Source organism: Sarcophilus harrisii, chromosome 6 (genome assembly GCF_902635505.1).
Source record: "Sarcophilus harrisii chromosome 6, mSarHar1.11, whole genome shotgun sequence".
NCBI lineage: Eukaryota > Metazoa > Chordata > Mammalia > Dasyuromorphia > Dasyuridae > Sarcophilus > Sarcophilus harrisii.
The window spans coordinates 229,891,363-229,903,396 of NC_045431.1; the positions used below are offsets into that span (position 1 = coordinate 229,891,363).

Here is a 12,034-nt window from a genome sequence, read left to right on the forward strand (position 1 = left end):
GCCCTAAGGAAAGGCTAAAGGGTTGGGGATTCTTTCCACCCAAGAAAAGCAGGTGGAGAAGGACTTTCTTGAAAGGTCTTATAGGAAGGGCCCTTATGAAGATAATTTTTTTTATCTGGGGTCAGCTAATGCCCCCCAATTAGGGGGCTCTGTCCCATTCCCTCCTGTCTCCCAAACTTGTGGGTTGAGGCAGGTCAGGAAGTGAGTTTCCGTCTCCCTGGCCCTGGCCCTTCTCCATTTCCACTGCTCTCGGGACCAGCCTCAGCTCCTGTTCTGGGGAACCCCCCCCCCAGCTCTCTCTTCTTTGCTCTTTGGCCATCCCTCCGCTCTGATCTTCCTCTCTCCCTTTTGATTCTCAGCACTAGAGTCTCCTGGACAGGAGGAAGAGGGGAGACCGTGTCCTGGAGTTTCTCTCTGCCCTGGCCTCCATCCCAGCCTCCCTCCTGCCTGACCCAATCTGCTCCCCATCAGTCCCAAGGCTGGCTCTTCTTGTGACCCCTTACCCTCCCTCCCGACCCCCCCCATCCCTCCTTCCCAGGGGCATCCAATGGAAGGGACCCTCAGGTTCCCAGTCTGGGCTTCGGCAAACGCGACGGCAGCAGCGAAAAGCGGGAGCCCGGGGTTTCCCAGGCGGGCGCCCGTCCGGCTTCAGGGAGAGAAGTGGGGGACAGGGGCGTCTCGGGGGAACCCGAGAGCCATCGGGGGGGGGGGAATGCCGGGAAAAGAAGGCGTTCAGGCTTGGGGCCAGACGGAGCCCAGAGAGGAAGGGCCCCCGCTGGCCCGGGACGGACGGGAGTCTGCTTGGAGGGGCCGGGGGCTCAGACTGTGGAGAGGGGGTCTCCGTTCCCGATGGCTTCGGGACTCGGCAACAGGACTTTTTCTACTGCCTTGGGACAAGGGCCTCGGAGCGCGGCGGAGGCCGGGGCAGAAAGTCCCGCCCCCGGGCCGCCCGCTGGCCCACCTTCCCGAAGCTCCCCTGGCTGCGGGGCCTCGGGCGGCGGGAGAGTCGGACCGCGGGGGTCCGGGGGCTCGGCCAGCCCCGAGGCGGGGGGACGGGGAGGGGGAGCGGGCGGGGCCCTGTCATGTGGCCCAGGAAATGGCGGCGCTGTGCTCTTTGGCCTTCATGCGCAAGGCCGCGATGCTCGAGGTCTTCCGGTCCGGTTCGCTGTTGAGCTCGTAGGCGTTGAGGCCGGGGCCCAGGCCCGCGGCCCCGAACAGGCCGCCCATGTGCGTCTGGCCCACGTGGCTGCCGGCCCCCGAGACGCTGAGGAAGTCAGAGACGCCGGCGCCGGCGCCGGGGGGGTGCGCGTGGGGGGACATGCACGCGGGCACCGGGTCGCAGGGGACCACGCAGGCCGGCACCGGCGAGGCCGCTCCGTTGTTGCCGATCCAAGACGGGTTCTGGATCTGGGAAGAGGCAAGCGGAGAAGTCACGGGCGGGCTCCCGGGCCCGGCGGGGGGCGGGGGGGGGGGGCGGGGGGGGGGGGGCAGCGGGGAAGGGGATGGAAGCGCCCGGGGTCCGGAGCAGCGTCCCCAGTACCTTTGTAATGATGGGGAGGGAGGGAGGGAGGGAGACGGACAGACAGGGAGAGACAGAGACAGAGAGAGACAGAGAGACAGGGAGGGAGAGACAGAGACACAGAGAGACAGAGAACGGGGTAATGGAGACTATGGGGTGGCGGGTAGCATCCAAATCATCACCAAACCAGCGGAAAAGGGCCCGCTCCGCCTCCCTGCCGTCCCACTTGCTGCTGTGGATGGAGCTGCGTATGGGGGAGAGCTGCGCTAGATGCTCCGAGGTCACTAGGGTTTTGTTAGCCGAGGACCAGCTGAGACCAGTGACTTCTGCAACTGGGGATATGGGAGAAGCGGCTAAAGCAAGGCTGGGGCCAGGAAGGGCCAAGGGGCCCAGCGCGGGGAGCTTGCAAGCACCAAAGGCAAACTGCTGACCTCCCAGCTTAGCAGAGAGCGGCCCAGCATCTGGGCTGGGAGCCTGGGGGCTTCGGAAAATGGAGGCCAGGTGGGAGGGGCCAGGCTTCCCAGAAGCTTCCAGGTTTCAGGGCCCCCCCTCCCTGGGAACCAGTTCCCCCGGCGGCCTCCTGGGGGTGGGAAGGCCACCATCCCTTAGCCTTGTGGACACCAGAGCCCGGCTCGGCCCAAGCTCTCCCTTCAGCCAACACAGAGCTACAGCTGGCCGGGGGGGGGGGGGGGGGGGGGGGGGGGGGGGGGGGGGCAAGGGGGGCGGGGCAGAGGAGGCCAGAAAGAGGGCTTTCCTCTCCGAGGCGGCCGAGTCAGGCTGCTCCGCGGGTCCCCAAAGGTGACAAAGTCAGAACACGGAAATGGAGAGATGGCTCTTTCCTTCCCCAAAGCCCAGCCGGGTCTGCCCCGATCTTAGAGGGAGGCGCTTGGAGCTGGGACTGGGCTGGAGCACTCACTCACCTGGGCGTAGTTCTCAGCTCTGGTAAGGAGGGGTAGCTCATAGGCTGTAGAGAAGTGAGTGCGAACCTGCTGGATCTGCCCAAACCTCTCCCGCTTCCTCCACTTGGCCCGTCGGTTCTGGAACCAGACCTGAGGATAGAAGCACGTGTGGGGAGTGAGATAGAGATGGGGTCCCTAGGGATTAGAGTCTGAGGGCCCTACTCAGGATCCCCTTTGGCTCCCAGTTCCCTAAAACTTCAAAGCATTTGAGTTGAATTTGATCAGTTTACTAGAGAGTGGGGATAACTCAATTTGTGTTCAAATTCTACTACAGATACTAGCTGTGTGACTGGCAAATCGCTTAACTGCACTGGGACTCAGTTTTCTCACCTGTTAAATAGGGATAAGAGCAATTACCCCAAAGATGAAATGAAGGTGAAATGAAATGACAAAGGTAGAAACCTTTATAAACTTTTGAGTTCTTATGTCTGCTACCGTGTACTTGTTTTTTTGTTGGTAATGATATGACGCTGTCCACATATCATCATTATATTATAATCATCATCATCATCCAGGGGTGGCAAGCAAAACTAAAACCAATGGGTAGAAGTCACAGGCAATGAAGCTCTCTGGATGGCCCAACCAGTCAAGCTGTCCGGCAGGGGAATGGGTTGCCATGGGAGGGAGAGAGCCTCCTGTCACTGGAAGCTTCAAGTCGATATTTCTGGATGTTATAGAGGGAACTCAGAACTCAGGTGGGGGCTGTTCCACATGAGGCATTTGTCGGAGCAGGAAGAACTCTGAATGTGGAGTGGGGGGACGGACTTCTAGAACGTGTTCTGCTCATCCTTGGGGTAAGTCACCTCCGGGTTCTGGACATGATTCAGGTCATCGGGGAAAGGAGGACGTTGGACAAGATGACCTTTCACATCCTCTGTAGCTTAGAATCCTGCGATTCCCACAGCCAGCCCCGAGACTCAGTGGCTAATTCTGCCCCTGGGGTTGGAAGGAGCTTCCAGGCAGGCGGCAGAAAGTGAGAAAGCTTCAAGATGCTTCACATCTAACTGGAACTGATTAAAAAGATAACCTTAGATTTCTTTGAATTGGGGAGACACTGCCTAAGGGAACAAAGGCAGGAGGGATGAAGTAGAGGAAAAGGGCAAAAGGGTTGGGTGGGGGGGGGGGGAGGAGTAGAGACAAGGAGAAGCAGAGCTTATGCTCAGGTGGCGTTGAGATACAAAAGACATCATTTGCCCGAGTCTCAGTTTCTCCATCTGTAATATGGGGATCTTAGTAAGAAGTGCATTGTCTCTGTCTTCCGGCTCGATCCTTACGCCGACTCTGTGAGATAAGGTGATGTGTCCAAGATCGCAAGACTGGCTGGGGAGAGCCAGAATTAAGGCCAGTCCTTAATCACAATCTCAGGGTAGGAAGGGGACCAAGTCAATCTGTACCCCACGGCAGCATGGCTGCAATTGCTCCTCCACCTTCTGTTTAAAGACTTCCACAAAAGGAGATCTTTCTGGCTCCAAGACAGCTCATTCCTCTTTGGAAATAAACCTCAGCCTTAGGAAGTCCCGAACCCTGCCCTCCCCCCCCCCAATTTAGCCTAAATATGCCTATTTATAACTTTTCCCCATTGTTCATAACCTTGCCCTCTGGGACCAGGCAGAATATGTCTACCACTCTGCCGTGGATGGCTCCTTCTCCCCTGGGCTTCCCCTGACCCTGCGCACCAGGTTTCCCTGGGGCCTCGGTGCCATCTTGTCCCACCCCCTGCCTCTTCCTGGCGCTGAACATCCCAGGCCGGTCCCCCAGCCTGCCTCCCACCCCTCAGGGCCCGGAGCACAGAGCCAGCTTCATCTCCCAATGAAACTGGATCCCGTTTTATCAGTGGCCTGGAATGGGGGGTGGAGGGCAGGATGAGAGAGTGGATGGCCAAAGCTTGTTTTCATTTCATGTTTAATTTCCTGCAGGCTTAGCTCAGTCTTTCCGCTCCTCCTGCCTCAGCCTCCCAGGGTTTTATGTGGGGGAAGCTGAGGGGAGGTGAGGGGGGCTTGCTGAGGAGGGGGATGAGAGGCTTCAAGATATATTGCCGCTTTTTTTTTTCCTTTTCGGAAGAAAGAGACAAGGAGGAAAATGCTGAGCAGCTTCTGAAGCTTTCCTTCCCGCTTGCTAGAGTCTCGGGCCCCTCATGGGAGGGGATTGGGAATGGCTGGTGCCTGGGAAGGGGCTGGGGGGCCAGGGTTCCCCAACAAACAGAGGTCTTAGAAACTGGTAAAGGGAAGTTGGTAAAGGGGGGGTTCTTCAGCTATATGGGGCAGAAGGCAGTAGGGAAGAAGAAGAAGAAGAGAAGGAGGAGAAGAAAGAAGAGGAGGAGGAGGAAGAGGAAGAGGAGGAGGAGGAAGAAGAGAAGATAAATGGTCAAGGAAGAGAGGAGAGGATGTAAAGGAGTGAAATGAGAAGAGGAAGTAAAATGTGGAGAGAAGGAATAAAGGAGACATGGATGTGATGGAGAAGGATATGAATGTGTTGGAAGGAGGATGAATGGGATTAATGGAGATAAAGATATCTGTGGGAAAAGAAGGAAGGAGGTTCATCAGTGTTAAATGTAATGTAGAAAAACACAGGTGTTGAGTGTGTGTGTGTGTGTGTGTGTGTGTGTGTTGAAGAGAGGAAGGGGAACAAAGAGTTGGGATGATTGCTCTGATTCCATCTGGCTCCTCCATTCTATGTCCCGTGTCTTTCCCCTCCCCTCCCCCCCCCTCACCTTCTGTTTTAATTTTCATCCAGCTCCGCCTTTTTGTGTTCTAAGGCCATTCCCAGCTCATACTAGGTTCTAAGGTCCCCTTGAACTCTTGACATTCTCTGGTTCTAAACCTAATCTCAGCTTATACTGTAATGGAGGGAGCGGGGGTAGGCTGGGAGTTGGAAGGATCTCCCATAGGGAAGGAGTATCTGGCACACATTGCCTTAACAAATCCTTATTGATTGATTGATTAGAGTCTGGATTCCCAAGCTCTAGATCCTGCCAGATTTTTCAGTCCTGTGGCTTCCAAAATCTAGCTTCCCATCCCTACTTCCCACTTCCTCACCTATACCCCCCCTGAAACACAAACCCCTGGCTTTCAGAGGCCCCCCACCTTTCCAGCCCCATTCTGGGGCTTCATTCTGGAGCCCTCGAGCTTTCAAGCTGTGTGGATTCCCCAAAGTCTCTATTCTAGAATCTAGGATCTTAAGGATTCTAAGCGTCTGGTCTTCATCAACGCTAGCGTCCCAAAGCTGCCGAAGTTCTGAAATCCTGAGCTTCGGGACCACCACGCCTCTGAACCCCAGCCCCAAGCACAGGCTCACTCAACACAGGCCTCTCTGGGGGGCTGAGCCGTGCAAGGCACCAACTGCCTTGGCAAAGCTCACGCTAACCACAGCCCATCTGGGGCCGGGGCGGGGTGGGCCAGGGATGGGGAAATCTTATTGTCTTCAGACACCAGCTGCGCAGATCGGAATCCTAGACAGGCACAGCAGAGGCCCCTCCAGCATCTGGAGCCCAGCCAAGAGCCAGGCTCCCTCCTAGGGAAAGGCCCCCCCATCCCCGCTCTCTCCCTCTGACCTCCTCAGCTTGGCTTCAGGTACCCAGGGTCCCCGGCAGGAGAGTCCCCAGAGTGCACATGGGGCAGAATTCATGTGCTCATTCAATAATCCCTTCTTTCAAGGTAGAGAAGAACATCTATTTTCTGTCTTATAACTTAGACATAGCATGTGTGTTTATACCCACATACATATTATATATTTGTATGTATAAACATGTATATATACATATATATGAGCATATTTATTTATATATGTGTGTATATATGGAGAGAGAGACAGTGAGACACACAGAGATAGAGAGACACACACACACACAGAGACAAAGAGACATACACATAGAGAGACAGATACACAAAGACACACAGAGAGACACAAAGAGATAGACACATGCAGAGAGAGGCAGAGAGAGACAGAAATGGAATTTTACACATATGTGTGTGTGTGTGTGTGTGTGTGTGTGTGTGTGTGTGTGTGTGTGTAATGATGCATACAGACTATTAAGCTGATGGGGAAACTGACACAAATGTAAATTGATTTTCCCTGGATCATTTGGGGGTAACCTCCCCTGTCCTCCTCCTTGACCTCAACATCAGGATACTGTCATGACTTCTGATTTTGTATCCCTGGTGTTTAGGACAGAGCTGGATGCATAATAAGTGATTCATTCATTTATTCATTCATTTGTGCATTCACTCATTCATTGACTCATTTGTTAATTCACTGATGGCAGAGTCTGGTTTGGGACCCAGGCCTCCCGACTTCCAGCCCAGTGATCTTTCCTCTCTACCACATGACCAATACTAGTAGAATGTAAGCTCCTTGAGGGCAGGAATGGGGCTTTCATTTTTTTCTTTGGGACTAAGATGGCCCCTTCCTGCTCTGACAGTCTTTGTATTTTTTGATTGTTTATAAATATTTTTCTCGTCTAAGCCCCAGTGTGAGAACCTCAAAGGAAAAGCTCACACCTTTTTTGCTCTTTCTTTCCACTGCCCATGTCAGGTGTCTATGATTGATCTCTTGACCTGCCAAGGATGAATTATGAGCCTGAGAAAACCCCTCAGATTGTCCTCCCTCTCCCCTAGGCCCCTCACCCCACACCAGACTGACCTGCACCCGAGCCTCGGTGAGGTCCGTCCTCATGGCCAGCTGCTCTCGGGCATAGACATCTGGGTAATGGGTCTTCTGGAAGACCTTCTCCAGTTCCTCCAGTTGGTAGCTGGTAAAGGTGGTACGGTTCCGTCGCTTTTTTCCCTTGTTGCTTTCCGAGTCGGCCTTCTCCATGGGGCTGGGCAGGTCTGTGCCAGCCCTGTCCTGGGAACCCTTCACCCCAGCCTCCTTCACCCCGAGGTAGTTGCTGTCCATCCCCACTGGGTCAGAGTTGGGTGCTATCTCAGTTTCTCCCAAGGAACTTTCTTTGGCTGAGGGAGAAGGCAGAGAGGAAGAAAAGGAAGAAAGGGAGAAAAGGAAATTCAATTAAGCCGGTAGCCAAGAGGCCAATCATGATAATAACATAATGCTTTTCTTCAGAACTTGTAGGCTCACAACAAACTTGACTTAACTACTGCCAATGGTATTATCCCATTATTAGATAGAGAAACTGAGGCACAGAGAAATCCAGTAATCCGGGCTAGTCCCCATTGGATTTGAGAACTGAGTCATGGCTCCAATCACATGAAGATTGACAGAGGGAAGAGGCCAGAGAAGAAGTAACTCCCTGAGGTTTGGGGTATCTCATCCCCATGACTCTTCCTTAGCCTGGTGGTACAGTGCAAAAACTGTTGTATTTGAATTCAGAGGATCTGGTTTCAAATCCTAGTTCTGTGACCTTGAAAACTGTGCCTCAGTTTCCTCCTCCTGAAAATCGAAAGTGTTGGACCAGGTGACTTGTGAGGACCCTTCCAGCTCAAAGCCATGATTCTATGTTTAGAGGAGTCCATGCCATGAAGGAACATGGCCTTCCTCAGTTCCTGAAGTTACTTCAGTACTTAGGGGTTGACCCATGCATAGTCTCCATTTTCAGATGGTTAAACTGAGGCACAGAGAGCAAGGATGTTTTTACTGCAGCCAGGACTTTTTCAATGGTCAGCCTTCTAGTGTTGCCTGGGATTTCTTCTCACTTCCTGGCTCCCTGTGGCCATTTTTTGGGTGGGATGATGGTAAGAAAGTCTAATGCTTTTCTTCTGTCCCACCTCAAAGCCAGCTGCATGGACCCTGTCCCTGGGCAGAGATGAACAACTGCTGAGGGGACCGACGTTGCCATCCTTCTTGCGGCCCTCCCAAGTCTTGCCCATTATCAGAAAGATATTTTGGTTTTCCTCACAGTGGGTCATGTTTCCTAATTGAAAACAGCGCCCATTCCCTGGTTCCTCTGCCAGCCAGGGATCCTCAGGTGCAAATTGAGGAGCTTCCCATTGACAGTGCTGGGTTGACAGACATCCTGTGCATTTTCCCAGGGCTAATTGACGGTCTGTCACATCTGGCTTCATTTGGACACAGCTGGTGGACGCTGGCCCGCAGCCATCCCCATCAAGTGGGGCATGGTTCCAGTCAGGGATTGCAAGAACTGGAACATGAGAAATCACCTAGCTGACTCCCTCGTTTTACAGATGGATCACGGGATCAGAGAAGTACAGCTGGGAAGGACTTTAGAGTTCACCCGATTCAACCCTTCTTCATTTTACAGATGGGGAAACTGAGCCTCAGAAACGTCAAATAAGAGACTCAGGGAGGGGAAGTGATTCTAGTGACCTGGGTCTTCTGAGGTTCCATAACCCCCCTTTGTTACTTCAGAGCCCCAGAGAGATGATGAGGATACATTGAATCCTCAGCCCCAGAGATGGCCACTTTGGAGGTAATTGTTGCCTTTGGTGTTTACAAAGTGTTTACTTTGTATGTACTTCCTATTTACTCAAATGTATAAAATCTGTTCCTCTAGATTGAATGTAAGTCCCTTGAGGGAAGGAACTTTCTCCTCCCTCTCACTTCCTCCCTCTCTCCCTCCCTCCCTCTATCTCCCTTCCTTTCTCTCTCACTCCATGCCTCCTTCCCTCTCCCTCCCCATGTCTCTCCCCCATCTCTTCCTCTCTGTCTTGCTCTGTGTTTTTCTTTGTATTTTCAATTTCAACAAAATAACAAAACAATCACAGTTGCTTTAAAATGGAAGTTGAAAAGTTTTGTTTTTCTTTTTTTTTCCAGTAGGAATAGGTTGGGAAGGAGGAAAAATGGGTTTTTACTAATTAAAACAAATACATTTTTAAAAGATTATTAAGGGAATGATTAAATGTTTTCCTTGAAAAAAGGAAAGTTTTGTTTTTTCTTTTTTTTCCAATAGGTATATTATGGAAGAGAGAAAAAAAAGAATTTTTATTAATTAAAATAAATACATTTTTAAAAGATTATTAAATGAATGATTAACGGTTTTCCTCAAAAAAGAGAACATTTTGTTTTTCTTTTTTTCGCCGTAGAGATGGCTTAGAAGGGAGAAAAAAAAAATGGATTTTTACTAATTAAAACAAATATATTTTTAAAAGATTATTAAATGAATGATTAAATATTTTCTCAAAAAAAGTAAAGTTTTGTTTTTCCTTTTTTTTTTTTTCTTCAGGTAGGGATGGTTTGGAAAGGAGAAAAAATGGATTTTTACTCATTAAAACAAGTACATTTTAAAAAGATTATTACATGAACGATTAAATATTTTCTCAAAAAAAAATAAAGTTTTGTTCTTTATTTCCCCCATAGGAAGGGGTTGGGAAGGAGAAAAAATGGATTTTTTTTTTTTACTAATTAAAACAAGTACATTTTTAAACAATTACTAAATGAATGATTGAATTTTTTCTTCAAAAAAGGTAAAGTTTTATTTTTTTCTTTTCTTTTTTTCAGTAGACATAGATTGGAAGGGAGAAAAAATTGTATTTTTACTAATTAAAACATTTTTAAGAAATTATGAAATGAATGATTAAATTTTTCCTTGAAAAAAGCCCAAATCATTTCCAATGGAGCAGTAATGAACGCCCAGAGAAAGAACTCTGGGAAATGACTAAGAACCATTACATTGAATTCCCAATCCCTATATTTATGCCCACCTGCATTTTTGATTTCCTTCACAAGCTAATTGTACAATATTTCAGAGTCTGATTCTATTTGTACAGCAAAATAACGGTTTGGTCAGGTATACTTATTGTGTATCTAATTTATATTTTAATATATTTAACATGTACTGGTCATCCTGCCATCTGGGGGAGGTGGTGGGGGGTAAGAGGGGAAAAATTGGAACAAGAGGTTTGGCAATTGTTAATGCTGTAAAGTTACCCATACATATAACCTGTAAATAAAAGGCTATTAGATAAAAAAAAAAGAAAGAAAAAGAAAAAGCCCTGTGTGATAGGTAGTGCAATCATTCCTATCCCCGTTCTGCAGATGGAGAAACTGAGTCTCAGAGATGTAAAGTGCTTCACCTAAGGTAACTAAATGGAAGTCAGTATTCTTGCATCCAAGCCCAGCATCATTTCCAATCTGCCACTTTGATTCTCACCACAATGTTCCCTACCTCTCTGCTGCTCCCATTTCCTATTTTTTCATGTGGCGCTTGCTCATAATAGTCCTGTTGCCATTGGGACAGAGCCTTGTTTAACTTCCCTGAGTTTCTTTAAATACAGAACCATAGAAAACAGGCCCCGTGGCCCCGTGGCCCCATGGCCCCATGGCCGAAGTCACACCGTTACTCCCGCAGCCGTTGTCTTGATTTCTCAGCTCTGATCTTGGCTGGCCTGTAGTGCTCAAAGCACACTGAAAACGTCAGGGAATAATTGGCAAGCAACATGACTAGAGATGCTGGTGGGCCTGAGGGCAGGGGCGCAAATCACCTCGGGAACAAGCCACATGAATTCTTCCTCAAATAAACTTGGTAACTCATAATAAGAAAAAAAAAATTACAAGGATGAATTAAGATCAATTCAGTAGAGTGGGAGGGGGAATTAATTTCAGAAGTACTGCTCCAGGAACACATGTGCTAAATCACTGTGCTCTCTAAATTGGGTTGCCCTGGGACAGAGCCCCGGGAGTCACGATGCTCTAGTTATGGTCTGGTTTTATACTCGTTGGCGTAGTCCCACACATTGAATCCAGGGTCAGAAGATACTTAAGAATTCTCCTATCCAACATCCTAAATCCAAAGAATAAGACTTCAGAGACAGAGATAATCAAGGCTTTTTTCTTTCTTTTTTTTCCCCCTTTGGAGGAAATTGGGTTAAGTGACTTGCCCAGGGTCACACAGCTAATATGTATCTGAGGCTGAATTCAAACTCATGGAAGACAGCCTTTCTTTCTCCAGCCTGGGTACTCTAATCATCACCTCTTTGATATTCCATTTTTTACTAGACTGTGCTATACTATTATTATCCCCATTTTATAGTTAATTGTAGCTGATTTTTATATATGGCTTTGAGGTTTACTTTCCATATTATTCTTTATATCATATTAGTACTTTATATTCACTGTCTCATTTGACTCCTCCAGAAGCCCTGTGACATAAAACTATTATTATCCCTATTTTAGAGATAAGACCATTGAGGTTCAGAAAAGGAAATGACTTGACTAATATCATGTGACTAGTGAGTTGCAGAGCTGGGATTTAAACTCATGTCTTTTGATCTCAGGGCTCTGTTTTTGCTTCCCTAGCTTCAGTCTTTAGGAGCATTCAGCCAGAAAGGCTGAACATTTAGAAGCTCAGAAATCATCACTCCCATTTTTATATAAAACATTCAGGTTTCTCAAACATATTCTGTTCAAGCAAGTGAAGAAGTGAATATAATTATGTCCTTGTTCCAGATGAATAAACTGAGGCTCAAAAAAGGGGATTTGCCCCTAATTACACAGTGATAAATTATTGAGCATGCTTCTAAGGAGGGCTGGCAGGCAGAAAGCTAGTCTCTAAATACAGATGGGTGAGGAAGGGTCAAGACAATTCCATGGAAATGGGATTCCAGACTACTGAGAGGGGATCACAGACCCACAGGACAGGCAAACA

The 12,034-nt window shown here is 49.1% G+C and overlaps 1 protein-coding gene across 1 annotated transcript in view; it reads right to left on the reverse strand.

The window, feature by feature from the left end:
- Nucleotides 1-501: 501 nt before the first annotated feature.
- Nucleotides 502-12,034, reverse strand: part of ALX4 (ALX homeobox 4) — a 55,104-nt gene continuing 43,571 nt past the window's right edge. Inside the window, exons 2-4 of the mRNA XM_031941648.1 lie at nt 7,117-7,427; nt 2,440-2,568; nt 502-1,407 (exon numbers count right to left, since the gene is read on the reverse strand). Coding sequence (XP_031797508.1) covers nt 1,081-1,407; nt 2,440-2,568; nt 7,117-7,427 — 767 coding nt within the window. The 3' untranslated portion in view covers nt 502-1,080. The remainder of the gene's footprint in view (nt 1,408-2,439; nt 2,569-7,116; nt 7,428-12,034) is intronic.